At 43.5% G+C, this 27,917-nt stretch overlaps 1 protein-coding gene across 1 annotated transcript; it reads right to left on the reverse strand.

Moving 5' to 3' along the window:
• Nucleotides 1-3,534: 3,534 nt before the first annotated feature.
• alx4b (ALX homeobox 4b) lies at nucleotides 3,535-24,688 on the reverse strand (the record flags this gene model as incomplete). Its single annotated transcript, XM_084334653.1, is given in 4 exon segments — nucleotides 3,535-3,852; nucleotides 3,963-4,070; nucleotides 4,072-4,091; nucleotides 24,337-24,688. Coding segments are annotated over 4 exon segments (798 nt in total).
• Nucleotides 24,689-27,917: the final 3,229 nt, after the last annotated feature.

The following is a 27,917-nucleotide window of genomic DNA, read 5'->3' on the forward strand; positions in this document are numbered from 1 at the left end:
CGCCTCTCAGTCATTCACGGAGACCCATTTATTTGGTAATCACATCATAAACATCAGCAACATAAACAGCGGGTTAACCTCTGTACAAACAACAGTCCAGCAGCATAATGATGCTGGTCACTGTGCTAAACATGGAGGGGTTTAAGGAGTCGGCTCTGGGACCGTCAGGACAGGCACAAACATACAAACCACTGTTCCAACGGAAGTCGGATACCCCCCCTCTCTCTCCAACGTTGTAAGTGCAATAACTTATTGCAATGGCACAATATTATATAAAGTCACAATCAAGAATAGAAATACATGATTAGTATACAATAAAAAGAAAAGCTGCTTAAAAGCCATATGAAAATTAGGAAGCGAATTAAATCTTTGGTAAAATCCAGAGCGATTCAACAAAATAACAGACAATTATTTTACATTTCTTGGCAATATTATGGTAATAATAAAAACACATATAGTACATTTCAGGGTGGGTTTGGTTTTAGCTCTGGAAGTCCATTATCTGACAAAAATGACAAGGGAAAACAAATGTACAAGCAAAAGAACAATATCACTCATATTGCTCACATTCACACAATATCATATTTAATATTAATAATCAATAACCACGGATCTCCACTGCTGTATTTCAGTAGTATCAAAATTGAGGAAGCTGTAGAGGAGTGGAGCACTAAGGGAAGTGGATCACTAAGGGAAGTGGATCACTAAGGGAAGTGGATCATTAAGGGAAGTGGATCATTAAGGGAAGTGGGGCACTAAGGGAAGGAGAGCACTAAGGAGAGACCAGTGAGAAGACAGAGACACCTCTACAAGGTCAGAAATGGAATAAGTTAGTCACACAAAATCGTTTTCATCTTTGAAATTTGTTCGAAGGACAACACCATAATTATTTATGTTTGTATGTAACCTCATTTATGACATTTGTCTAGGGCTGCCCCCAAAATGTTTTGGACTTCGAAGCTTCAAAAGTAATTATCAGCGAATAATAAAATGTTCTTCCCATGCAAAGGATTCAATGCGGTGGGTTGTTTTCTGAAAGTTCTTGTGAAGAATCGATTTTCAAAACTAATTATTATTTCTATTAGTTGTTTCCTTTGCTGATGTAGGCAGAATTTTGCAGTGTTAAAAGATTTTAATTAAAAGGAAAACGAAGCATTCAAATAGTGATTACCATGGCAGTGGTTGAAGCTTCGAAGCATTTGGGTCAGTCCTACATTCGTCAATGACATTATCGGACTGTTTATCATTCACATGGGATAGTTTGGGATCGGATGCCCTATTGTGAAATGTAGACTACTGCCAGTCTGGTTTCCATGTTTAGACTTTGTGCGTGAGAGAGGACGACAACTAACAGATACACAAAAGTAATCACCACGTTGTCGGTTGTCGAGCTATTTTAACGGCCAAGGACAGGGACGGACTTCGTTTGAATGACACAGATTCCTTTGGTTTAAATCAGTGATTTTCTCTCCCCCACCTCAAATCTGAGATGAGGATTCTCCGAAGGAATATACGCCGTCTGTCAACGGGAGAATTTGGCCTCTATCTGGAATTTTCCGTAATCCCCCCCCCCCCTTCCCTGCCTACAGTATAATAAAGTGGGACATGTTTTGTGACTCTTTCCAAAAAACGTCAAATGTTTTTGAAAGGTAATTTGAGGGATCTAAACTAGCAAACAGCAGAGAGCCTGTAGTGTGTGGGTCCTCCTCCCATCATGCAGTCATGGCCACAGCTTCAGAGTCAGAGCTGCACGAGGAGGAGGAGGAGGAGGAGGAGACCCTAGGAGACTGTCCAGCTTTTCACCACATGAGGGAAAGAAAGAGGATCTGTAGCCTGGTGGGGCGTCACACAGGGATCAGCCAGGAGCCTAATGAAGCCTGTCTCTAGCCTCAGCCCCGGCCCTGCAGCTCTAGTGACAAGCTTATTCTGGAAGGGGCAACAACACACACACACACACACACACACACACACACACACACACACACACACACACACACACACAGACACACACACACACACACACACACACACACACACACACACACACACACAGACACAGACACCCCCGCAATCACGGGACACACCACATTCCTGCAATCCGGCTCTAATGTCACCACATTACCTAAACATTATAGAATGTTGCTCCGGCCAATTAGACTCACTGATTCGGGCTGCAGCCTCTGGCATGTGACACAAGCTTTGGATTCAAGAGTCGTCCGTTTTTTTTGTTTTTTTTAAGCTCACATGTAAAGACGAATTGATTATTACAGAGTGTGGAAGTGGGCATACGCCCAGCATGCCCTCCTTATGCACACACTGTGATGTATTTAGGTTTGTGCCTTCGCGCGGCAGGGCAGCTTAGTTTGATGCTAATTGAGAGTGTCTATGGCTGTTGGCCGCTGATTGAAGCTGCCCGGTGTTGGTCGGTGTTGAAGGCTAGCTGCTGTGTGTTGTTGCGGCCTGTCGCCCCCCCGGTGGAGACGGCGTTTCCTGTAACTCGAGGCCCCGGCCCCCTGGGAGGGAAACCTGCGCAGGCGGCCCTGGGGGAGGAAATGACACGTTCATTTGAAATTACTGCCAATCCAGCCCTACCTTCCTCACCGAATAAATTGGCGTGGGCCACGTCTGCCCTCTTCTCAATTAGACTCTCTCTCCTCTCGTGCGTTCTACCTCCGTCTCTCTCCGCATGCCGGGAAATAGCAACGTCGCTGCCCCACCGCAGACCAGAACAAAATTGATGTTTACTGTTTTTTTTGTGTTTTCTTTTTTTTCCAAAGATTATTTTTATGCCGTTTCTGTTTTATTGGACAGTGTGCAGCGCTGAGTGACAGGGGAAAAAACGGCCCCATGTTCCCCCAAGTATTCTCACACAGCAGCTGCACTAGATCGACAAACCCAGATGTTTACTTTTTTTATGACAGAAACGTTAATAACTTGTTAGTAGGATTCTAACATTTCCTAGTCAGAGAAGTTAATGAATTCAACTGATTTGTGTAGACAAGTTTGAAGTGAATCTGTCTCTAGGGAAAGGGGCGGTAAGGGTAAGAAAGGGGACAGGGACTAAATCATGTCGTGAATCTGTCTATCGTGAATCCGTCTAGCTTAATGCTGCAACACAAGATATGGTTGGATTTGGCATTCATGGCCAGGTATACTCTAAAAACCCTGTTTATGACATTTGTTATTGTACTGTTAGGTTATCGTTATCTATCATCTAGTTTGCCAGTTCTACATTAAACCTGAGAGGTCAAGGAATCAAGAAGGAACACTCTTTAGTAACATATTCATCTTTTTAACATATTTCTCTCATTCTCAGTGTCTGCTGATTGTCATAGTCAAGGTTGTTATCTTGGTTGTAATGGCCCGCTATCTTGCTGTCATGGCCTCTTTTCATCTCCACAGTCTCTCCTGGTTCATTTGACCTGTGTTATCATTAGTGCTGTCAGGTTGAGCCCCTCCTCCTCCACAGTGCTCGGTGATGGCTGCCCCAGAGAAGGGGCCGCATGGGGGTGGGGTGGGGTCCAGGCCCGGGCATCATGTAGCCCAGGAGATAGCCGCACTGTGCTCCTTGGCCTTCATGCGCAGAGCAGCTATGCTGGAGGACTTGCGGTCTGGATCCACGTTGAGATCATAGCCGTTGATGCCGCCTCCCATCCCCGGACCCCCGAACAGGCTGCCCATGTGTGTCTGTCCCATGTGACTGCTCCCCGGGTTGGGCACGCCCAGGAAGTCAGAGACCCCCCCTGGGCCATGGGGGTGAGGGGGCATGCAGGAGGTGACGGAGTCACAGGGCACCACACAGCCTGGCACAGGAGACGCGCCACTGCCTCCGATCCACGAGGGGTTCTGGATCTGCAGGAGAAGACGAGGAGTTAGGACAGAAATAACGTCAAAGCACGTGTGCCAGTGGAGTGGACTGCTATTGAACACTGTTTAATTAAGATTAATAGTACCATTTGTACCTGTGCATAGTTCTCCGGCCGAGTCAGCAGGGGCAGTTCGTAGGCAGTAGAGAAGTGTGTCCGGACCTGTTGCATCTGGCCAAAGCGCTCCCTCTTCCTCCACTTGGCTCTGCGATTCTGGAACCAGACCTACATATACAACAAGCCAAAACAACACGTTAAGCTGTAGACTTGGCATTGCCAAAGACGAGCCAACTATTGTATCCCAGTTGATGATACAGATCTTATATCAACTAGAGGTTCTGAGATTGATCTGTGGAGACCAGAACCCTCCACTCTGGTCCGCACGGTAAAGTAACAACCTGAAGCGTAACTCTATAGTCATCTTCATTGGGATAAAACTGGGATGTTTTGCTCACTTGAATCTTCACGACTTCGGTAAGGTCTGAGAATGAAGATGACTTTTTTAACGGAGAGAGTTCTACATTTCATCCCTTCATAGATTCTACACATATTTTAAAGAGTTGCGCCTCTCCTGGATGGATGTCTTATCTACCGAAATAGGGAAAACCGAACCATAGAAACTGAAGACAGAGGAGCCCATAAATTCTGCAGCACATGAAAGTCATGCCACAGGTTTAAAGGGTTGACGTGTCTTTAAAGTGCCGTCCGCACGGAGCTATTGATGTGAGGACGGCCGGTCTCCCCCGGTGCTGCGCTTTTCAGCTCCTCCCTTTGATACACAGGCGTCTGCCTCCCCTCGGTCTGCCAGTGCCGACAGATCCACATCTGGGCTTGCAGCCATTCATAAATCACCCTGGGAAGGTGTGTTCAACCCCCACATGTCAACACAATGGGACGTCCGCAGGGAATCCCTCCGCCTAGTACACAAAACAACAGTGAAGCTACTGACCAGGGATGCCTTTGTTTATCTGCCTCTCGTCGTGCATATACAGTTCCTATAGGCGGTTTCAGCGGAATTGACCTATCTCAAAGCCTGTCCTCTTTTCTTGACCCCTCCAATCACAACTGTTGCTTCCCTCGGGCAAACGAAGTAAGCAGGGAAGCAACAGTTGCGATTGGAGGGTCGAGAAAAGAGGTTGGGGGTTTGACATAGGTCAATTGTGCTGAGGAACTCCAGTTTATTTCCTGTTAGCTTTGATATTAGCTAACAGCAACAGCGGCTAGCACTGACACGGGAAATAAAACTTGGGCCATTTATGTTGTCAAGTTGAAACCATCTACATGGTGAAATGTGTCCAGGTAAAATATCACGGTATCACCTTGCTTTAAGGGACACAAATAATGATTAGGTACTTATAGGAACTGATGATGAACTATGTGTTAACAAAGCATAGGAACAAATATTATTTTTACTTTTAGAATGGAAATGAAAACCTGAAGTGACTTATTGTGAATGGAATTAAAGGTAACCCTAAACCAATTTGACTAATATTGCTTTTTTTCTTTTTAGACTGAAGGACAAGGGGGAGAGGGAGGGAGAGAGAGATAGAGTGAGAGAGAGAGACTAGGTGTAGCCCTGTTTTAGTATCCACTGCCGGGTCTGCAACCTTTACTATCAAAAGAGCCACTTTTCCCCCCTCCCACAAAATAAAATGCTCAGGGAGCCGCACAACCTATTTACCCTTAAAATGAAGATAACACAGTGTATAACGTTTTATATATCCCCAAGCATACCCCACATTTAGCATAAAACACCTGACAATTGCATACCCAAAGTAATTTGCTATTTATTATACTTTATACTTATAGCACACAGTTTGTTGCATTAATGGAATTATAAAGCAACAAAAAGAAAAGATTTGACTGCTGTTTTTACCTGTTATAACAAAGGAAAACCTCAAACTCTTATGAAGAGGAGAAAAAATACTGGCTGTGTAGACCTATTTTTAAATAAAAACACAAGAGGAGACAAAACACTGGTGTCTGTAGACCGACTTTGAAATAAAACCCTGAACTATTCAGGTATATTTGAGTCCTTCCCTTATTTGTGGAACATTTATAAAATAAAAAGTAGTCCACATTGAAAAAAGTCTACCATGTGTAGACCTACTTTGAAATAAAACACAGAAAAGGAGAAAAAACACTGGCATCTGTAGACCTACTTTGAAATAAAACCCTGAACTATGCAGCTCTATTTGAGTCCTTCCCTTATTTGTGGAAAATCTATAAAATAAAAAGTAAATTTTTCGTTGTTCGCAAATTTCACACCACATATCAGGCATACAGGTAAGCCTGCATCGTTAGTCGTGAAAGCAAATTAATCTGTCCATGCTGAATTAAACCCTCTATTTTCCTCAGACTTTCCTTTTTTTGGATTTATCCATGGTTAGCTTACTGGGGGGTCGGAAACTCAAGATTAGCCACTTGCAGACGGGGGGTGTGACGTACTGTATATTTTAGTTGGTGAAATATTTTTGTTGACTAAATATTTTAGTTGATGAAATATGTTTTCATTTCAGTGTCACAGTATGACATCGATCTCCAAAATAAGAGAACAGGGAACAGGGAGCCGCAGCTGATTGCCTAAAGAGCCGCATGCGGCTCCGGAGCCGCAGGTTGACGACTGAATGATTCAATAATACATTACACTTGTTACCCCCCATGCTGCTATGATGCCTGAATTTCCCCAAGGGGATCAATAAAGGAATTACTTAATCATAATATCTTAATCTTTATAATGTATACACACAGATAAGCTGAATAAATTGTGTAGAGGCAGTAGTGATACTTTTGACATGGAGGGCATAACGTCTGAAGCTGCCCCGTAGAAAGATGGGGGAATGTTGTGATTGTACATTTTATGTTTCAGAACTGAGAAAACTAGGCGGCTGGGTGGCGCAGCGGACATTGCGCTCGTCACCAACGCAAGAGACACCGGGTTCGACTCCGGCTGTCGGCGTTGCCTCCGGCTTGGGCCAGCCGTCATACTAACTCAATTGGCAGAGTTAGGGGGTGGAAGTCGATGGGTGGTAATCTGGACGTTGTGGACAGCGACTCCTACAGGTCGGTTGGGGACGCCTGCACAGCAGAGACAGGAAATGGCGGGGGTAGTGTGAGCCTCCCACACGTTACACCTCGCCAATGAGAGTCCGCGCTGGCAGGTGAAAAGATGTGACAGGCTGCCTCCTCGTGTATCGGAGGGGACACGTGATGCGAGGCTTCTATCCTCCCTACAACCGGCCAGTGGGGGGCATATGCAAGCAATGTTCAAGACAGGGGAGTGGAGAATTGGCACAACGGAATTGGGATGGGAGAAGTTTTTAAAAAAAGAGGAGAAAAAGTGGATAAAAAAATAATATAACTGAGAACACTACTATAGAATAAAGCTCGGAAATAAATAATAAAGCTCTGTGTGGGTCCACAAAGTAAGTCTCTCCCAATCATTGTCAACGGAGCATCCCCAGACTTTATACCTGATGACATCACAAATTAGAATTTTGTTTCTCCGGTTTCTAGGCTTGGGGAGAGAGCATGTTTGAAAATATTGACAGAGTTTCCCAAGGCCGTGGAAATAAATAACACATTGGAATTCATAATTTGGCCATTGTTCCCCCGTTAAGACTTCAGCCGTGCCAGTTTGGTGTCACGTCTCCAAACTGGAGAATAGGAAATCAGAGCGGCAAGGCAGAGCCTCTGCGTGTTTATCTATATTTATTTATTGGTTGTCTGAATCTCATCCTCCGAGGGGAAGGGGAGACTTCTTCAAAGAGCGAGTGAGCAGCCCAGCGTCGACACAGGGGTTTGAACTTGGATTGTGGGATGATTCCCGACCTAATCAGCTTGCGGTTTTCACAGTCCCTGACATGCAATTTCCCCCAACTCAACCTCTTCAAATCCCACCCTCTCTCATCTGTGTCTCTCTCTCTCTCTCTCTCTCTCACGTATATGCACATGCGTGCGTACACACACATACATATATGCCCCTATCACTCACACATACACACTTACACACACACACACACACACACACACACACACAATTCACACAGACATAAAGAAATACTGTATAGTGTGCGTCTGCTGTTATCCCATAGTTGTACTGAGGAGCTGAGGTGGATTCCTAACACATGAGACAAAGCCAGCCAAGTGCACACAAACTGTCCCCTGATAAAAGCGACTAAAGCCGCTAGCCATTGTACATTAAGAAAGTGACCTTATATGGTTGCCCCAGAGACATACACCTACAGTAGATGTCCCGGGGGCGTTTAAAGAGAGGGATGTTGGCGTAAAGAGATGTCTCCTGACTCCGACATTCCTCAAGTCAGCTGGCGGGATGAGAGGACAGCTCACCCTTGCAAAGTGGTAAGCTGATAGCTTGCTTGTGGCTGAACCCCCAATGTCAAGGTGAGGGGTGGTTGACCTTCTGAATTATATCATGTGTTTGGAAGGGCTTGAGAGTCGATGTTATGTACCCCGGGAGGATTTGAGGTCTATTATTGTTTAACGCTTGTCAAGTCCTTCCTCTGGTTTCGTTTGAGTAATCTTGGCTCATAACAATGCTGTAGTCTCTCAAAACACAATTGCTATCACACAAAAGCCCATCATCGGCTTTAGGAGAGTAAAGCATATTTATCTAAATGTAAATGTGATACATTCAGCGACTTCGGGTTACTGAGAAGCGCTCTATAAATTAAATGAATTATTTATTATTATTATTATTATTATTATTATTATTACAACAGAATTTGAGCTTGTTCCACTTTTGCGCTTCTCGTCAGTCACTGAAGATAAGAGTGTGCCGCTGAATCCCTAAGGTGTGAAATTTAATTTAAGTGATCCGATCTGTGATTTGTCATATTGGTAGCATCAAAATGCGGCAAAATTCAGGGATTTTTTCAAATGACCAAATGGCTCTCATAGAGCGAGATATAGCGTTATGCTCTCTCTCTCTCTCTCTCTCTCTGTCTGTAGTATTGTTGTACTCCCCTCCCCTGTCCAAGCCCAGCCTCCTTTCTCTGTCTCCTCCAGCGCCTCGACCAGCCCCCACCGCCCACCCCACCCCCGTCTCTGTCTCTTTCTCCTCCCTTTTAAGTCAGAGAGGGGAAGTGGGGATATTGGAAAGTGAGATGGGAGAATGTTCAAACTGGAGCTTGTTTTCATTTCATGTTTAATTTCCTGACGCCTAAGCCCTTGGCTTTCCGCAGCTAACCCCTCTGACCTTTCAGAGGCGCGCAGACTGCAGTGGACCAACTACACACCAAAACACACACACACACACACACACACACACACACACACACACAAACACGTATACACACAATGTTATAAATCCATTTTTAAAAGTCAGACATAAACGAGGGCACCTTTTTTTTATATACTTTGCCTCACTCTCACACTCATTAGGCCAAACTCACTTCTCATAAACAAGCAAACAATTGCCTGCACACATGTGTCCCGTTCCTTGCGTTTCTGGGGTACTTAGTGTGTCATGTTACACTGAGGGCACACTGTACGCAAGCGCTGCCTTTGAACGGCAGTGGGACGGAGACGCAGGCCAAATAGTTTGGAGGAGAGATCATTGAGGGAACATTATGAAGTCAGATGTGTCCTGCGCCATGTCTCCTATTCCCCAACCGCTAGGAACTCATAAGCAGCCTCGCAGCGAGGGAAGACTTAGCAATATCGCCACGCAGACCGCTATAATTACAACATGGAGAGTAATTTTTACTAGAGTCGTCATGAGCGACACTGTGCGTAGTGTCCCATATATGCGGCGGGGGGACATTAACCTAGTTCTCACACAGGGAGCAGAGACAGCCTGCTAGTCGACCCAACTGCAACCATTTACTATCCCTGTTTATTTTATCCAGCAGACATCTGCGAAGAAGGTGGTTCAGAGCTCTTGGAGCTCAAAGTGCTCGCTGGTGATGCAGTAATTGCTAAAGACGTTGACAGCAAAAGGCAGCTTACGGAGCCATTAAAGAGCTTTATTTATGCTCCAGAGCCAGAGAGGGGGAGAGAGGGAAAGGGAGGGAGAGAGAGGGAGGGCAGAGAGCAGAACTCCAAACGCGGCTTTGAAGTCTAGCCGTCTCACCTCATCTCTGTCATCCAGGACTACCAGGATTGATAGGCTGCCTCAGCAGTCACTCAGACGGAGCTGGCAGCGCCGGGGAAGTTCAAGTCCGAGGTCGAGAGCTAATTGTACTAAATAAAACTAGCATCGGGAGGAAGTCACCAATGTGATTGTAGTAAAACTACAGAAGATTTTTCGTAAAGACGTTCATCATCAAATTGCGGATGAAATTGGAGGACCTTGACACTGACTGCTATTTTGGCAAAAAAAAACATCTGGGCGTTGGATCTCGCTTGTTGTTGTTTCCGAGATGAAAAGGATTCAACGATGGTTTTACGCGAAAATGTCTGTGCCCTCGTACTGTTCTCCAATTGGATATCCCTGGACTTTGTCATTGACGGACCTTCACATGAAATTGTGGGGTTTAAGTCTTGATTGCGTGCGTGCATTTAGGGGTATGATTTTTTAGAACTCCGGGTCAAACCTCGCGGTGACTCAACAGAGTCTGCTGTGTGCCTGACAGACGAGGGAGTTAATTATATTCGTCTGGGGGATAGATGGGTCTGTGTGAATGCAACATGAATGCTCTTATTTTACTGTAACGCACCGCAAGACCAGGCCCAGGTTTCTCTGTCCCTGACTATGTCTCAGACTGCCCTTGGAAATTGAAACTGGCATCTCAAAGTGTTTTTTATTCCCTGGCCAAATAGCTTTGATGACTTCTCTTTTTTTTCCTGTGCCTCCTACCTCCCTCTCTCTCCTGTTTTATATAGTGAAGTATTTTGAACGTGGTAGTTGGGTTGAAGGGGGCTGGGGGAGGGGGGAGGTGTGGCCTTGGCCTCTGACCTCCTCAGCAGAGTCTGCAGCATGTAAAGGACTAAGAGCAGAGTATTCCCCTAGTCCCACCCATCCCGCTCTGATCAGAAACTGGCAGACGGAAAGAGAGGAGGGAGAGAACAATGCGCCCCGCTGTCTGCTGTACGGAACACTCTCTGTCACTATGCCAGCAGCCCCCCAACTCTCTCAGCGCTCTCTCTCCTCCATCCCCTCAGTGGATGTTGACATGCAAACATGGAGGACACATGTCTCACGTCAGCTCCGTACACCGAGGAAGTCAAGGGCTGCATCGACTAACAACTGTGACGTGAGACGAGTGGGTACCGCGTTTCACGCCATACGGTACGGGCTGCACACCAGGACCTCTGAGCATACAGCCCATCTCGCTCGTAGGTACAGGTTGTGCCAAAGATCTCCTTGTCTCTTTGAACCGGGTGTCGTCACGCCGCATGCTCACCTGTACGCGGGCCTCCGTGAGGTCCGTTCTCAGCGCCAGCTGCTCGCGGGCGTACACGTCCGGGTAGTGCGTCTTCTGGAAGACCTTCTCCAGCTCCTCCAGCTGGTAGCTGGTGAACGTGGTGCGGTTCCGCCTCTTCTTCCCCTTGTTGCTCTCCGCCTCGCTCTTGTCCAGCGGGCTGGAGAGGTCGGAGCCAGGCCGCTCCGACGGGCCCTTCACGCCCGCCTCCTTCAGGTTCAGGTAGCTGCCTTCCATCCCGGGAGGGTCGCCGTTGGGTGGTAACTCGGACTCTGTCAGGCCTCCGTTGTCTTTGGCTGGAGTGAGGGAGGGAGGGAGGGAGGGAGGGAGGGAGGGAGGGAGGGAGGGAGAAAGAGAGAGAGGAGGGGGGTATGAGAACAAGCATATATTTTATAGCTTTTATTGTCTGGGATGATGTGAGATTGTAAAACAGTTCTCAGTGTTTTAATTTAACAGGCTGGTTGTTAGATTTGTTATTACATCGTGGTTATGAAGAGAATACAATTTGGCAATTTTCGTTTCCGTTTAACTTGATCTTTCCAACGATTTTCCCATGGAAAAAAACAATCAACCCCTTTTACTTATCACTCAATTAGCGTGTACTAGCATGACTGTAATCGGTACTTTGCTTTCAAGCTACTAATTATGGCCAATTTCTTAACAAATTTGATAAAGAATGAAAATAAACCGATATTCAGTAATAGCCTGTAAGTGATATGCTCATGTTATTATTCTATCTTCAGAATCTGTAACGGAGCAATATTTCCTTCTTCTAAATAAGCATTGCCCTCTGTGAATGAGGCCACCTAAAATTCACTTCGGCGCTCAAACCGCAAAATGCATCTGCACACCATCACTTTCCAGCAGCCGCACAAAAAACGACATTCACTTAAAGCTTACATCACCTCTGTAATGTTTTATTTCGAAGGTTCAAAGGCCGTGTCTCTGTGCAGCAGGTCTAAAGGTTGCACAGAGAAGAAATGTGCTCCTCTGTTTGAAAGGTATGTCACTACACATTGGTGTGACTCGTGACACGACCCTCAAGCCCCGCTTCCCCCATAGCTGCCCTCCGCCCCGCTCCCCATAGCTGCCCTCCGCCTCGCGTTTCCCAATCACGCCATCTGAAATCGGAACCTCACAAAGCTTGCTCCATAACTGAGCCATGTATGGTGGGCCTTGTGTACCGGCGCGACCACACCACCGCGGTGCCTCGCTGCGCAGATGTAAACAACATTGTGTTTGTCACCTTCAATTTCGAGAGCCTCCACTCTGTGACAGACCGCGCTCTGTTCCTGTCAGCGTGTTGTTTTTTTGTTTCCTTTTCGGGAGACGAATAAAGCTGAGCCTTCTCCTTCAATAAACAAGCAGCTGGGTGAATAAATAAGCTGAAGGGCTCTGGTTGGGTGCCCAGTAGAACAGCGCACTCTGTCAGCCTCTCTGTCAGCCTCTCTGTTTGCCTTTCCTAAATGTTGGGCACTCTGTGCCCCCCATCCTGGGCTCTGACCATGTTGGTCAGGAACCGGGGTATAATGGTTTCCTCACCATGAACTGCCAGGGACTCACGTGGACTTGGTCCAACAAGATTTGTTTCAGGGTGAAATAGCCTCGCGTGATTCAGTAAATACTGTCCGCTAATGGGGGGCATGTATTTTCCTTTGTCACTTTACTTTTAGGTGAGAGTAATGTCGGTAATTGCATCCTGTCACTCTTGGATACCCGAGGGGTCCGAGAAGAGAGGGCAGAAGCCCTTTCCGTGGCACTGGTGTCTCTCTGAGCCAGGCTGTTTGGGTAAGTAAGATGACTGAATAGTTTTGGACTGATGAAGCTAGGCGGTGGCCGTCCTACGTGCATGTTTGTTTTCGTGGATTAGTGAGCCTCTGGCTAACACGTCCCACATTGAGATGTCAATAGTCATCCCTCTCCACTACAACACCCCCAACCCCCCCACACCCCCCTGGCTCAGACCTGGCCTGGCTGGGACACTAATGGAACAGCACCGCTCACCCAGCTGGGGTTCATGACCTCATAGCGCTCAGGCCCACCTGTCAGACCCCCTCACAGTCTCCACTCAGGCAGATGGTCTGACATCATCATCCCCTGCTTTGGCCTCCTATTCTAAAGCCCAGTGCAATATTTTCACTCTAGCCCTGGGCAGCTGGATGGCCACGCCGTTAAGGAGGAGGACAGGTCAACCACAGGTTCCGGCTTGGCATCTGCATCTGTGAGAGAGAATGCAGCTATGTCCCTCAGCAAGGCACATCCTGAATAGCAAAGGCGAGGGGCCCAGCTGGGCGAAGGCGGTTTTGGGGACGGTTTGAGGGTGGGGCGGCCACGGTCCTCTGCCTTCTACTGACCTAAACGGACAACATTTGCATTGCAATCGTGTTAAAGAAGCATTTCACCGCAAAAAAGAAACAATGCTGATTTATTTTGCACAGAATCTCACACACATCCAAAAACTCTAAAACAGTTTTGCACACATTCATTTAGTGTGACAGTTATTGAGAGTAAATTAGTTTGAATATGGCCACAAGTGACGTCATCGGGGACATTAACTCAGTCCCTATAAGACATGGTATTGTTCTTTTTTCAGCTCATTTCATGGTGCTGTAATTAACAGAACACAATCATTCAATGACATCACTGGTGGACACATTCAAACTAATTTACTCTCGATAAAATGTATCGTGTGCTAAATTGATTAGAATCTTTGGATGTGTGTGAGATTATGTGAGAAATAAATCTGCGTTGTTTTTCAGCGAAGTACCCCTTTAAGCACCCAAAGATCTTTTGCCACAAATATCTCCCACTCTTCCCTCATGCTGAGCTGTCTCTTCTGCGTGGGGTTCCTGAGAACACAGCCATCACATACTACTTTCTGTCGGGAGCCAAGATTCCATCGCATTGGCTCCAGTTCTTTGGCATTTCGAGGAATGTGTTATTGCCTCTAGTTTCACTTCAACACTCATCTACACACATACACACATACACACATACACACATACACACATTCACACATTCACACAGACACAGAGAGAAAGAGAGAGAGAGAGCGCGCGTTGCCGGCTGATATTGCTAATTTCTCAAGTAATTCTGTGTCAAGCAACAGGCCTCTTCACTTAGTCCAGGTCAGATGTTTACTAGGGTCAGCAATTTAATCACTGTTGAAAGCAGAGAGGAGACATCAAAGTGTAATTTAACTGGTTGTAAAGCAGCAGGGCAGCCGCTCTGTTTTTATGGAATGGGACGGGGAGGGTCAAGTGAAGGCAAATAAAAGAAACACTATAAATTAGTAACCTGGGGAAGGGTTAATGACCAAACACTAAATAGGGAAGGGAATGCTTTTAAACAGAACTCTCTAAAAATGTTTCTTTCCAAAAGGCTCAGAGCTGTGGCAGAGAACCCCACCACCACCTCGCCCCTCTCTCTGGGGGGGGGGGGGGGGGGGGGGGGGGGCTCTGCCACAACGGCATTCCAGACGGGCACAGCCAAACAAATGAGGACATCTCATTGGCTTTCTTCGGTAACAGGTGACTGATTGTGTATTCATGGCCGATAGGCCGATGTGCTTTTGGCCCCCCGTTCTATTTTCATAATATATGCGTCCAGGTGAAGCTGCAGGCAGGCGGGCCGGGCAGGCAGACACGCGGGCAGGCAGGCGGGCAGGCGGGCAGGCAGGCAGGCAGGCAGGCAGGCAGGCAGGCAGGCAGGCAGGCAGGCGGGCAGGCGGGCAGGCAGGCCGGCGGAGAGCGGAGGCTCACTGTGGTTCCCTGAGTGGAAGGGGAGGCTCCCAGATGTTCCTGAGGAGAGATCAATGCCAGCGGCTCGCGCTGGAATGCAGATTCCGTGGGAAAACTGAGAGCGGTTCTGTTCAACCTCAGCTCCTGATAAATTGACACACACACGCATGACCTCACTACTGTCGTGACAGTGCCTACTCCGGCGAGGGGTTAATGCCGTACCAAAGAGCACAGAAAGTACTGAAGTCGTCGTCATTACTTTATGTTGTATGTACGTTACTATATGAATTGAAAATGGGGGACCCTGATGGAAACAAGACAAACGTCTTTCTCAGGTCTGCATCCCCTTAACAATTGTATGTATTGAGCCGTACTGTATTGTACCCATTCTGCAATCTGTTAAATAAAGTTTTCATTCATTCATTCATTCATGCACGTTGAAAACGACAGTGGAGGAAGAGGTGCCACTCAAGTCCTCTAAGAGAGGAAGTACCCGGTTAGAGTAGCACTCTGGTAAAAGTCCTCCGTTCAAGATGGTAAAATACGTATGAAAAGCAAATGTTGAAAAGCAAATATCGTATATATATCAAATATCAATAGCATGCCCTGTGAAGTGGTGGAAGGGGTAAACAAATGCTCTCCTGAGAGATGCACTAACTAAGATTTACGATGATGTGAAATGAGGACAGCGTAGATTCAACCACACACAGCGTTGAGTCGCTGACACGGCAATGAGGACCCTGTAGACTCAACCCACTAAAAAATGACTCATTTCACATAATGGTTGAGTCTAGTCTACAGGGTCCTCGTTTGAAATAATCAAAAATCTTAGTTAGTGCATCGTTTAGTGAAAGTAAAAAGAATACCCTGATAAACTAGTGCTCCATGCAAAGTTCTACTTGAGTAAAGGTACTTCAGTATTATGTCATCGGATTTCAGTACAAAGTTCCATCTTGGATGCATTCACCTCTGTGGTCACGCTAAAGGAGTTGGTTCCCCTAATGGTTTCCTCTTTCATTTGGCTGGCTTAAAGTTAAAAAGTGCAAAATCCTCATTCATTTATTGCATATATTCATGCAAAACCCTTATATTAGTGCTTGCATGTGTTATAGATAAATGAGTAAAAAGTAGGATATTTGCTTTGAAATTTGGAGTAAAAGTATAAAATCCCCTAAAAAAAATCCCCTAAAACTGAGAGCGGTTCTGTTCAACCTCAGCTCCTGATAAATTGACACACACACGCATGACCTCACTACTGTCGTGACAGTGCCTACTCCGGCGAGGGGTTAATGCCGTACCAAAGAGCACAGAAAGTACTGAAGTCGTCGTCATTACTTTATGTTGTATGTACGTTACTATATGAATTGAAAATGGGGGACCCTGATGGAAACAAGACAAACGTCTTTCTCAGGTCTGCATCCCCTTAACAATTGTATGTATTGAGCCGTACTGTATTGTACCCATTCTGCAATCTGTTAAATAAAGTTTTCATTCATTCATTCATTCATGCACGTTGAAAACGACAGTGGAGGAAGAGGTGCCACTCAAGTCCTCTAAGAGAGGAAGTACCCGGTTAGAGTAGCACTCTGGTAAAAGTCCTCCGTTCAAGATGGTAAAATACGTATGAAAAGCAAATGTTGAAAAGCAAATATCGTATATATATCAAATATCAATAGCATGCCCTGTGAAGTGGTGGAAGGGGTAAACAAATGCTCTCCTGAGAGATGCACTAACTAAGATTTACGATGATGTGAAATGAGGACAGCGTAGATTCAACCACACACAGCGTTGAGTCGCTGACACGGCAATGAGGACCCTGTAGACTCAACCCACTAAAAAATGACTCATTTCACATAATGGTTGAGTCTAGTCTACAGGGTCCTCGTTTGAAATAATCAAAAATCTTAGTTAGTGCATCGTTTAGTGAAAGTAAAAAGAATACCCTGATAAACTAGTGCTCCATGCAAAGTTCTACTTGAGTAAAGGTACTTCAGTATTATGTCATCGGATTTCAGTACAAAGTTCCATCTTGGATGCATTCACCTCTGTGGTCACGCTAAAGGAGTTGGTTCCCCTAATGGTTTCCTCTTTCATTTGGCTGGCTTAAAGTTAAAAAGTGCAAAATCCTCATTCATTTATTGCATATATTCATGCAAAACCCTTATATTAGTGCTTGCATGTGTTATAGATAAATGAGTAAAAAGTAGGATATTTGCTTTGAAATTTGGAGTAAAAGTATAAAATCCCCTAAAAGAATTTACATTCTGAAGTAAAGTACAAAAAAACATAATAATAATAATACGAAAAAAAGTTATAATAAATAAATACCTTAAATGACTTTACTTGAGTAAAAGTATTATACTTTCTGCCCCTGGCCTCATGCCAGTCCTAGGAAATGTTCCAGCTTCAAAGCATTAACCTCTACAGGTTAGCCTGCAGGGGGCGATGGCCTAGTTATTCTCACTTGGAAGTTGTTCATCATAAATTGTCTTTATGATCTATTTTGTGATATTTATTTCACTTATGTAACTATAAATGCAGGTTCTTTGAATAATGTCATGAAGTAAAGTGTATAACATTTCCCTTTTTTTATTTAGTGGAGTAAAATAAGAGTCTAAAGTTTCCCGGAAATTAAGTTAAATTGCAAGTCTACCTCAAAACTGTATTTACAGTCATATTTCCCTTTGGTATAACATGAATAGTTTTCAGTATAGCCTACAACCACAGAGTGACTTCCTGAGCAGGTCAACCACCAACTTTGGCTGTTCTTGTAATGAGACATCATGTGTCGTTTCTATATGGATATATATATATATATGTGTGTGTGTGTGTGTGTGTATATATACAATTTTGGTCTGGTGTAACAGCCACTGAAAGTCATACTTACAACATACATAAAAACGACAGTGTACTAAACAAGATTATGAATTTCTGGGATTTCTTTTTTAAATGGTTTTAATGTAAATATGTCTGCTAGCAATTATGGATAAAGGGGTGGAGGGGCACACACCTCTGGTAAATGAATACACACTGCAGGGGTCAGGTGATGTCAAATTGACAAATTACAAAGGTACAGCAGGTAAGTATATTGAAAAAGAACATATTGTACCGATGCATCTTAATGTACAGTATTTGAGCTAGCTCATTCTAATTATTCTATATCCAAGCTGAGCTATACATCCCTCTGCTCAAAGTGTGATGATAAAGCGTTAATCGTGTTGTTAAAATGGTAAGTAAAATATTATCACACACACACACACACACACACACACACAAACACACACACTAGGTTTCTTCCAGTGACTGTCTTGGTTGGCTTATTCTACCTTTAAAGATATTGATATTTCAGTTACTTACCATGGTGATAAGCTGTACCTTCCCCCTCTATTCTGTACAGTAATGGCCGGGCTGTGACCTGTTCAGTTTTTGTGTGCACGCTGCTTATATGGTGCCTTTATTTACACACGAGAACCCATTGAGGGCTGGCTTCAATGTGTAAGAGAGAGCTGTGAAACGGCTTGGATCTACTCCACTGACAGTAAAAGGAGGGAAGGGGAGAAAGGATTCCGACTGAGAGCCATGCGTTAAAACCAAAGGCAGAGATCAAAATGACACCTGGTTAAGATTTCCAAATCGTTTCACTTTCTGGCCTCCATGCAGTAGGTGGTGGTGGGGGGGTGGGGGGGGGGGGTCTATATCTTATGGAAGAGAGATGGCAGGAAGTACGGGTCAAATCTCTCTCTCTCTCACACCAGTCTATAGGCTGCTCCCCTGGCACACAGCAGGGTGAGATGGTGGAGAAACAGATACAGAATGGGAGAAAGGCAATACTATGCTAGATGAACAAGAGAGGGAGAGACAGAGAGAGAGAGGTGAACCTGAGAGAGAGACAGAGAGAGAGAGAGAGAGAGAGAGAGAGAGAGAGAGAGAGAGAGAGAGAGGTGAACCTGAGAGAGAGAGAGAGAGAGAGAGAGAGAGAGAGAGAGAGAGAGAGAGAGAGAGAGAGAGAGAGAGAGAGAGAGAGAAAAAGAGTGGTGAACATTAGAGAGAGAGAGGTGCACATTAGAGAGAGAGGGGGGGGGTGAATATATGATGAATATATTTATTTATCTGGTATGTCATAAATGTATAGATGTAGCAGTACTGACTATCTGTATGTCATGTATGTCATATATGTCCTGATGAATTGAAAATGGGGGACCCCGATGTAAACAAGACGAAAGTCTTTCTCTGGTCTGCATCCCCTTAACAATTGTGTGTATTGAGCTGTACTGTATTGTACCCATTCTGCAATCTGTTAATAAAGTTTTCAATCAATCAATGAAAGGGGTCCACGAGTCTCTGTGACTTATAAGAAAGCCATTCACTTATGCACTTGTAAAATGTGAACGACACAAATGTAAAACAATGCCCAAAGTTACCTTTTCTTGAAGAAACATCTTTTTTGTTTATCTTTCTTTCTTATATGCCATGCATGTCTAAACACAGTGCAGTTACCTCTCACCACCGCAGGGTCCAAATCTTCCATACGCTTTTATTTCCATTGACACAGACCATGTTAACCTCTATACCCCAGAATAACCCTATTAATGTTTTCAAACGTTATTATCCAGAGATGGTAAGTTAGAGTGTTGTGTTCATTCATAGTTAATGACAATAGAGGTTGAGTACTTTCTGGTGATATCTTATCACATTCCCACTTTAAGTCACACGAATTGACTAGAAAGAATACATGGGCTGTCCCAAAAAAATTCAAAACAGAGTTATGTGGTTCTTCAGTAGGGTTCAATTGCTGCATCTATTGCATCCCTGTACATAGTTCTGGTCATGCTGATGCGCCTATGTGGACACTTTAGCCTACAAGTCAAGCATTCAAGCAAGTTATTATTATTATTATTTATTTTTTATGGGATTCACATCATAAATTCCATCGTATTCTGGATCTATTACACACATTGGCAGGATTACAGGTGTTATTCTGAGATTTTCCTCATTGCGAGCATCTACACAACGTGTTAGTCATCACCACATACATATTCTGTGACATCACTTTCCTACGCCTTTATACACACTCTTAAGAATACAATATTTTGACAGGATTCCTTTAAAACAAAGCCAAGATTTTTCTTTTGGTTTTCGCTCGCATCTTGAGAAATATGTTTTTCCAATAACAGCATGCACGCCAGGTAATTCCACTCTCAGATTCATGTATTTATTTATCTAAAGGCTTATAACAGTCTTACTAAAGTATTGCAATTATGTTAAGTCAGAGCGACTCTTATTTCCCCACATTCTAAATTGCAATTGTAATTTATTTTAAGAATGTGTTTTGTCTGTCATAGGACAAGGTCAGCAGTCAGCAGCAGTTGGCCACGGCCAGTGTCTGTGTCCACAGCAGATGGGGCACCAGGCCGCTGTCTGTGTCCACAGCAGATGAGGCACCAGGCCGCTGTCTGTGTCCCCAGCATGATGAGGCACCAGGCCGGTGCAGCAGCAGCACTAGAGCCCCAGGCTCCAGCATCAAGCCTAGCGAGGCCTAGTGAGTTTCCTGTCACATCGGGGGTAGTCTGGTCTCTATTTCACACATGTTCCCCTAGTTATTATCCCTCGAGACTCAACTTTCGGAATCAACTTGCCATGATATTTTCAAACTGTTACTTCAACGACTGTGAGGAATTTAGCTCAACGAGGTATGACACGTTGTCCCAGACTTCACCCAATTTGTGTCAAAGCCAAAAACTGAAATAGCTCTAAACAACGATAAATACCTCTCTGAGCCACAAAATACCAAGAAGGATGCGTGTAAACACTGGATTCTCACACGTGTGTAACGGTCCCAGAAAGGCGAACTAATTTCTCCCCGGATCTCTCAAAAGCGTCGCCCCAAACTGGATATTCATTTCTGACCGGTGGTTTATTTACACAAGGTATTGGTGAGACTGGGGTTATGTAAACCAGTCCTACTTTGTCATCTCAGGGACTCGGCGTGGCTTTGGAGGGCTTGTGTTTGGGGAGTATGAATAATAACTATAGGAGCCAGTCGTGCACATCTGCCTTAGATTAATGTGGAGCTCTCCCGCAGGGCTGACCTGCATTCCTGTAGACTCCTAGGCCCTCGATCAGTTCCACTGGTTTGATTTCATTCATCGCTGTGTGGTCAGGTAGAGGCCCTGCGTCATCCCCAGGACCATCACGGTGAACAGGACAGCCTCAGGCAAACACAGGCCCAGAGCGGAGGTCTCATCTGAGACACTAGAGGTGCGTGGAAGTGGCACTGATGCGGCTGGATATATAGTAGGTTTTGTTCTCTCTCTCTCTCTCTCTCTCTCTCTCTCTCTCTCTCTCTCTCTCTCTCTCTCTCTCTCTCTCTCTCTCTCTCTCTCTCTCTCTCTCTCTCTCTCTCTCTCTCTCTCTCTCTCTCTCTATCTCTCTCTCTCTCTCTCTCATGTTGCATGACTATCCTAAAAACAATGAAAATAACTGTTCTGCGTTCAAGTATTATCTTCAAGTAAAATGGTGGTAATAATATTGAGCCAATAATATGTTTGACTTGCAAAACACGTTCATTTTATTAATGTTACACCACAATAAAAAAACAAATTGTCACAACACTTGTTGAGAGAGAGAAAATATACTCCATTAAATGGATCAAAAGGAAATAAGTGTTCTCATCTGGAGCCATACATACAGTATGGGGTGTGACTAGCATGCAGCAGAGCACTTGTGCCAACAAGCATTCTACAATTTGAAAGATAATTCAATTTTGCATCAAATAATTTGACCTGTGTTTCTTGTGTTCATGAATAGGAGGATTCATACCGACTGTCAACCTATAGAGCGTCAGCCGGGTTTTCTTTGAATCTTCGGCCTTGTGTACCAATAAGTTGCAGCATTTAGCATTTTAATGTCCTGGGAAAATGTCACATGGACACAAGCAGGCGCTGCGTGTTTCCATGTGAAACGTTGTGACATGATCTGGTTGAAGTTGCCACACAGAAAAGTCCCTTTGGTTTTAAGATGACAGTTTTTGTTGTGCTGATGGAGATAAAGCATTATAGAATTGAGCAAGATATATCCCCCAATGAGGACCACACATAACAACACAAGCCTGTTGACGCCTGAGGCTTTGGCCAGACCCCAACTCATACTCCCCAGAGCTATGGCTGCATTCATCTGGCTGCAACATTTTAAATAACAACACTGCAGAGCCCTCCTCGAGGGAGACATGTTATATTTAATGATGGTTTAAATGGTTCTGTCATTGCAGTTGCCAAGCCAGCTCAGTTCAGTGCAGGGGTGCACAGGTCTGCCAGAGGTATGGCTTTAGCTTCCACACAAAAAGACACACTTAAAATGTGAAAATGTTTATCCCTAAAAATAAAGGGTCTGACTCCTATTGTTTCAAAGGAAAGTAGTTTACTTTGCACTTTATGGGTGTACTTTGGCAAAGGGGCATGGCTGCTGCACCAGGCTTGTTACTCAATCCGAATGCAGGCCTTGCTGTAATTGGTTCCACTGTGCAGAATCGTTCCGTTTTATCCATATATACCACTTAACGCTCATCGTTTACTTTCACGCGATTCAACGTAATACATGTATTTTTGTTCGTTTTGCCCAATGTCAAGCTAATTAAATTCTGACACTTCCAAGCCTCAGCACTTTAAACATCCCCATGTCTTTTTCAGCCTATTTTCTATAATGAAAATTAAGGTTTAGCACAGGTTCACATCTCTCTCTGATATATAACTGTTAAATCAGAGGTTTAGAAGGCCATGCTCATTATGCCATGTTGACGTATATATTTTGGACTTGGAATATTTATAACTATGGAAATTGGTTCTTGTCTAAATTATATTGGTTATAGTTCTGCGTATAGGCTAATGTGCCATATAGGCCTATCTGCTAGATTATATTTTATTAATGCATTTTATTGCTGTATTTATCTAATTGTTTAGCCAATGAGTAGGTTGGTTTCGTTTGTTCAATGAACGGCGTGTTTCTTCTCTTTATTTAAAACCTAATGGCTTCAAAAGGCGCAGCAATTTTATCGTTCTAATATCTGAAGCTGGCCTGCAAACAGGGTATTCAGTAAAATATATATTTTTAATGAATGTCATTCTATCACATGTCTTATGTAATGACTGTATGTCTACAGACAGGCTTTTATTGACTTTAGGAATTAGCCAGTATCCGACTTTTGATTTATTGGCCTATGGCCTGTGCACTGTGAGGCCTGCATGCATGCAGGTTTGTTGATGATGTAACCTATAGACTTTCTTTAGTCCTATAGGCCCTATAATATATGTATTTATTTATTTTATATCGAAACTGCCACGTACAAATAATGACTATTCTAAGAAGGTTATAGGGTTTAAAATATTTAAGATATTTTTTCTACATCTTTAATAAAATATCAAAACTGCATCCCCATAATATTTGTCTTAACGATGCGTGTGTGTGTGTGTGTGTGTGTGTGTGTGTGTGTGTGTGTGTGTGTGTGGGTGTGTGTGTGTGTGTGTGTGTGTGTGTGTGTGTGTGTGTGTGTGACGTGTCGTGTGTGTGCGTGTGTTTGCGTGTGTGTGTTTGCGTGTGTGTGTGTGTGTGTGTGTGTGTGTGTGTGTGTGTGTTTGTGTGTGTGTGTGTTTGCGTGTGTGTGCGCGCGCGCGAGCGTGCATGCATGTGGTGCCATTGTGTCTGTTCCGTATGCGTAATCAGACCACCTGTATGAGTGTGTATTTGAATAAGAAATATAACCAAGAAGAGTATACTGTATATGCTATAGTTATTCATCCTGAGTGATGGACATAACATTCACATATTCACATACAGAAAAAGGCACATTATAGGTTTCAGCCAACAATAGAACGATAGAACTGTATTTGCAAATCTGGTATGTCATAAATGTATAGATGTAGCAGTATCTGTATGCCATGTATGTCATATATGTCCTGATGAATTGAAACTGGGGGACCGGACCCCTGATGTAAACAAGACGAAAGTCTTTCGCATCCCCTTAATAATTGTGTGTATTGTACCTGCATTTTCTGCAATCTGTTAATAAAGTTTTCAATCAATCAATCAATCATATTTACAAAGACATGAAGCGCATTATTGACCTCCAGAACCTGGATTGTATAGTGGACGATTCTCCTTGAACTTTTCACACAAGTCCCGTTGCTTTTCCTATAGATCAACGCGCGCGTCTTTACGCACCGGTCAAGGTCGTTGCAACAACAACCTGTTTGATACCGGTGGTGGTCATGCAGCACACGGACACACAGACACACAGACACACAGACACACAGACACACAGACACACAGTCAGCTCCCCTCCCGCGGACTCACCATAGCAGGGGATGAGCGCTCCGTTGTGTCCGCTATCCTGGTGCAGCTTGTTGCCTTCGGGGGGAGTTTTACAAGTCGGCCGCTGCATGAAGAGGTGGTATTTGTTGAAGGTGCCCTCCTCGGCGCCATCCAATGACTGGCACTCCTGCTGGAAAGGACTCCGCGACCTCTCGCCGTAAGCCTGTCCTTTACCGGGCAGGAACGACGTGGGGCTGTATTTGGTTTCACTCGGTTGGAATGTCCTGAACGGGTTCACCGAGGAGTGGTCCCGGCCCTGCTGCGCCGCAGAGGTGCCATAATATGAATCCATGGATGTCATATCGCAGTATGAGACGCACGTATCTGCGTTCATACCTACTGCACGGAAAAGTTCGATAGCAAAAAAAAAATCCAAGCGTTTCTTCTTCTTCTTCCTTCCCCCCCTTCTTTCCTAAACGCAGTATTCTTCCCAAATGCTCATGCACTGACAAACACACTCACACTCACACACCGCCGCATCTGGGATTGGTTAAAAAAATGAATCCGATGTTTTCCAGAGACTCATGCAGACTGAACAAAATGCTAAAAGCCCCCTTAAGGTTCGCCGGGGTAACAGTCAAAGATGCCTTGCTCAAGTGGATGCCTATACCTAACTAACACTCCGACCCTCTCTCTCCATAGATGTGCAGTATACAGGCCGTCACACTGAGCTCGCCCGGCGCTATTATGCAGCAGGGACCAGAAATGGGAGGTCAGGCTCCACGAGGGGGCACCGCTCTTTGGTCAACACGCGCGGGAGAGACACAACACATGACATTGATGTGATTATAGGGATGAATATGACCGCTTTGATATGTGCGATTTCATGGTTATGTGCACATATACGATGCTGCTTCACATTACATTCAGCATAGCATATTCCTCATCACTCACACTTGCAATAGGTGCCTATTTGGAATAGGCTATAGCAGGTTATATAGAGTCGCCTCTGTGACTGAAGCCACTTCGACTTGATAGCGTTTTCGTTTTCTTGTTTGTTTTACTTAAAGGCCACACGGCGGATACAGGCCTATATCTATATATATATATATATACGGCTATACCTGCAAGGTGTCCCCAGGATCAACCCGCATCGGGTCATGTTGTTAATGTTATCGGCTATATGGCACAATAACTTACTTAACGACAAATAGTTGTCCTGTATATAGGCTATTTTTTAATGGCCGATTAAACACTATAGCCAACTGAGTATCGTTTGACTGGGACAATGACTAATGCAGAGTGAATCACTGTCATATAAACTAAAGGTTATCAAATGATGATGGCGTTTTGGACTGCAGTTTATTTTGATGAAGTAATCTGTGTATATTCATATCTGCGGCAACTTCATAAACAGACTCTAAACATCAATTACAGCAGGCTATTTGCCGTCGATCGAAATAGGCTACTTGGGTGTCGAATGAATTAAATTTGGTCTTAATGACGGCGAATTTGCCTTTTTCTGGGCTATTTCTGCAAATAAGCTTAGGACGGCTCTCATCTTTTAAGGAAACGAGGTTAAGCTTAATTTAAGCGGTAAGCCTATCGGTAGCCTAATTAAATCACTTGTCTCATATTCACGTTCATAAGATTTCCCACTCCTAAGAGTTGGCCATTATATAGTTTAAGCTAAAGGCCATAATTGTAATAAGGCCCTTTGCTATTTGATAATTTAGGTTAGGCTTTTGTCTCTTGCTATTGAATTACATAATTTAATCGTTAATTATAGCAACGAAATTAATCATAGGCAATTGGTGGCCTAATACAATTTATATATTATTGTTGTTGTTGTTGTTGTTGTTGTTGTTGTTATTATTATTAATCCTATTATTATTGTTGTTGTTATTGTAATAATTATTATTATTATAATGACGATGATGAGATTATGATGCTGATGATAATAATGGGTATATTAGTCTACTATTATTATTATTATTATTATTATTATTATTATTATTATTATTATTATTATTATTATTATTATTATTATTATTATTATTATTATTATTATTATTATTATTATTAACGTTGTAGTTGCTATACAAATTGATGTAGACCAAAACTTACATACAACGTAAATTAATTAAACTAAGAATGAGATGTAATGAAACTTGCATGTATTCTCACTAGTGGTATAGAATTACGTCTGTCGTGCCTAAAAAGATGCATTCAATATGAACGGTGTCATAAAATGATTAGAACATTTAGGCTATCGTCCCCACTTCCTAAAATTATCTTCTTGTATATATAGACCTAATAGAATAGTCCTCGTGTGTATGCAGTATACGGCCCACGTGACCATAAATCACAATCACTGATTCTCTTTACAGTCCCAACAGCCATAAAGATGATCTAATGCTGTATGATATATATATACACACACACACACTTATTATATACATTATTACACATTATTATTATTATTATTATTATTATTATTATTATTATTATTATTATTATTATTATTATTATTATTATTATTATTATTATTATTATTATTATTATTATTATTATAGGCTCAAATGATACAGCCATGAATCGACTTATGTTAGTGCAGGCCTAATTGGATTTGGGTCCCTACTATAAGCTAACACTCCGAAACAATAATTGCCTAAGTATCTTAATGTTCCAGCAGTAAAGCGACCATATTTTGACATTTGAAAATGAAAGTAACCGTTGCGTTGTTAAAAAAAAAAGAAGAAAAATATGCACTCGTTTAGTCGTACAGTGAACTTGAAATTGAACACACTGCAGCGCATGCGCCGAAGCCTTGTCTATAGTCATCTACCACTGGCACCTCTCGTGCTGCGCAGGTATTTGTTAACGAGACTTTTTAACTAATATTCGTCATTCTTTTATAGCTAAATCTGACCTGTAAAGGGGCATTTTCCAATATAATGTAATGAGTTCAGCTTTGGCTGCATACCACAGTAATCCTATTTTTGGTTATTTCATCATTTCTTTTTATGCCATATGTGGCTTTAAAAAGTAAATAGGTATTAAACTAATCCTGGTTTCATTCAGTTCATTTTCGCCTGTAGCTCGTGCAGTTATATAGGCCCAGACCCCCCTGCCCTGTTTGATGGTCATGTCTGGGCCCATGTATGTCAGACACCTACCATGAGCTACAGGCGAAAATGAACATTTTATATTTATATAGGGCATAAGTATCTTGTGTTTTATTATAAATATAAAAAAAAAAAAAAAAATCCGCCTGTATAGTCGTGTATGGTTTCATTGTGCTCGTGCTATTGTATAGAGCTTGTGCTCGTTCATATGGCTATTTGAAAGTCCTGAAGGAACCTAATTTAAAATTAATATGACCCATTAATCAATCATCTATAATATATTATATTCTATATACTCAACGACAGCCTATACAGAAAACCTCATTATTTGGCCTTTTCCCACAAAGGAGGAAAGTGACATGACTCACTCAAACACAAGATTTATGTTTTCCTTGAAGATTCCTTGATTTGACATAGTCTTCTGACCATGGTCTCTAATCCAGATATTTACTGTATCTTGAGTTGGATATCTACGTGTTTGTTTGCTTATGAATT

Source organism: Notolepis coatsorum (genome assembly GCF_963971535.1).
Source record: "Notolepis coatsorum genome assembly, chromosome: 18".
Lineage (NCBI taxonomy): Eukaryota > Metazoa > Chordata > Actinopteri > Aulopiformes > Paralepididae > Notolepis > Notolepis coatsorum.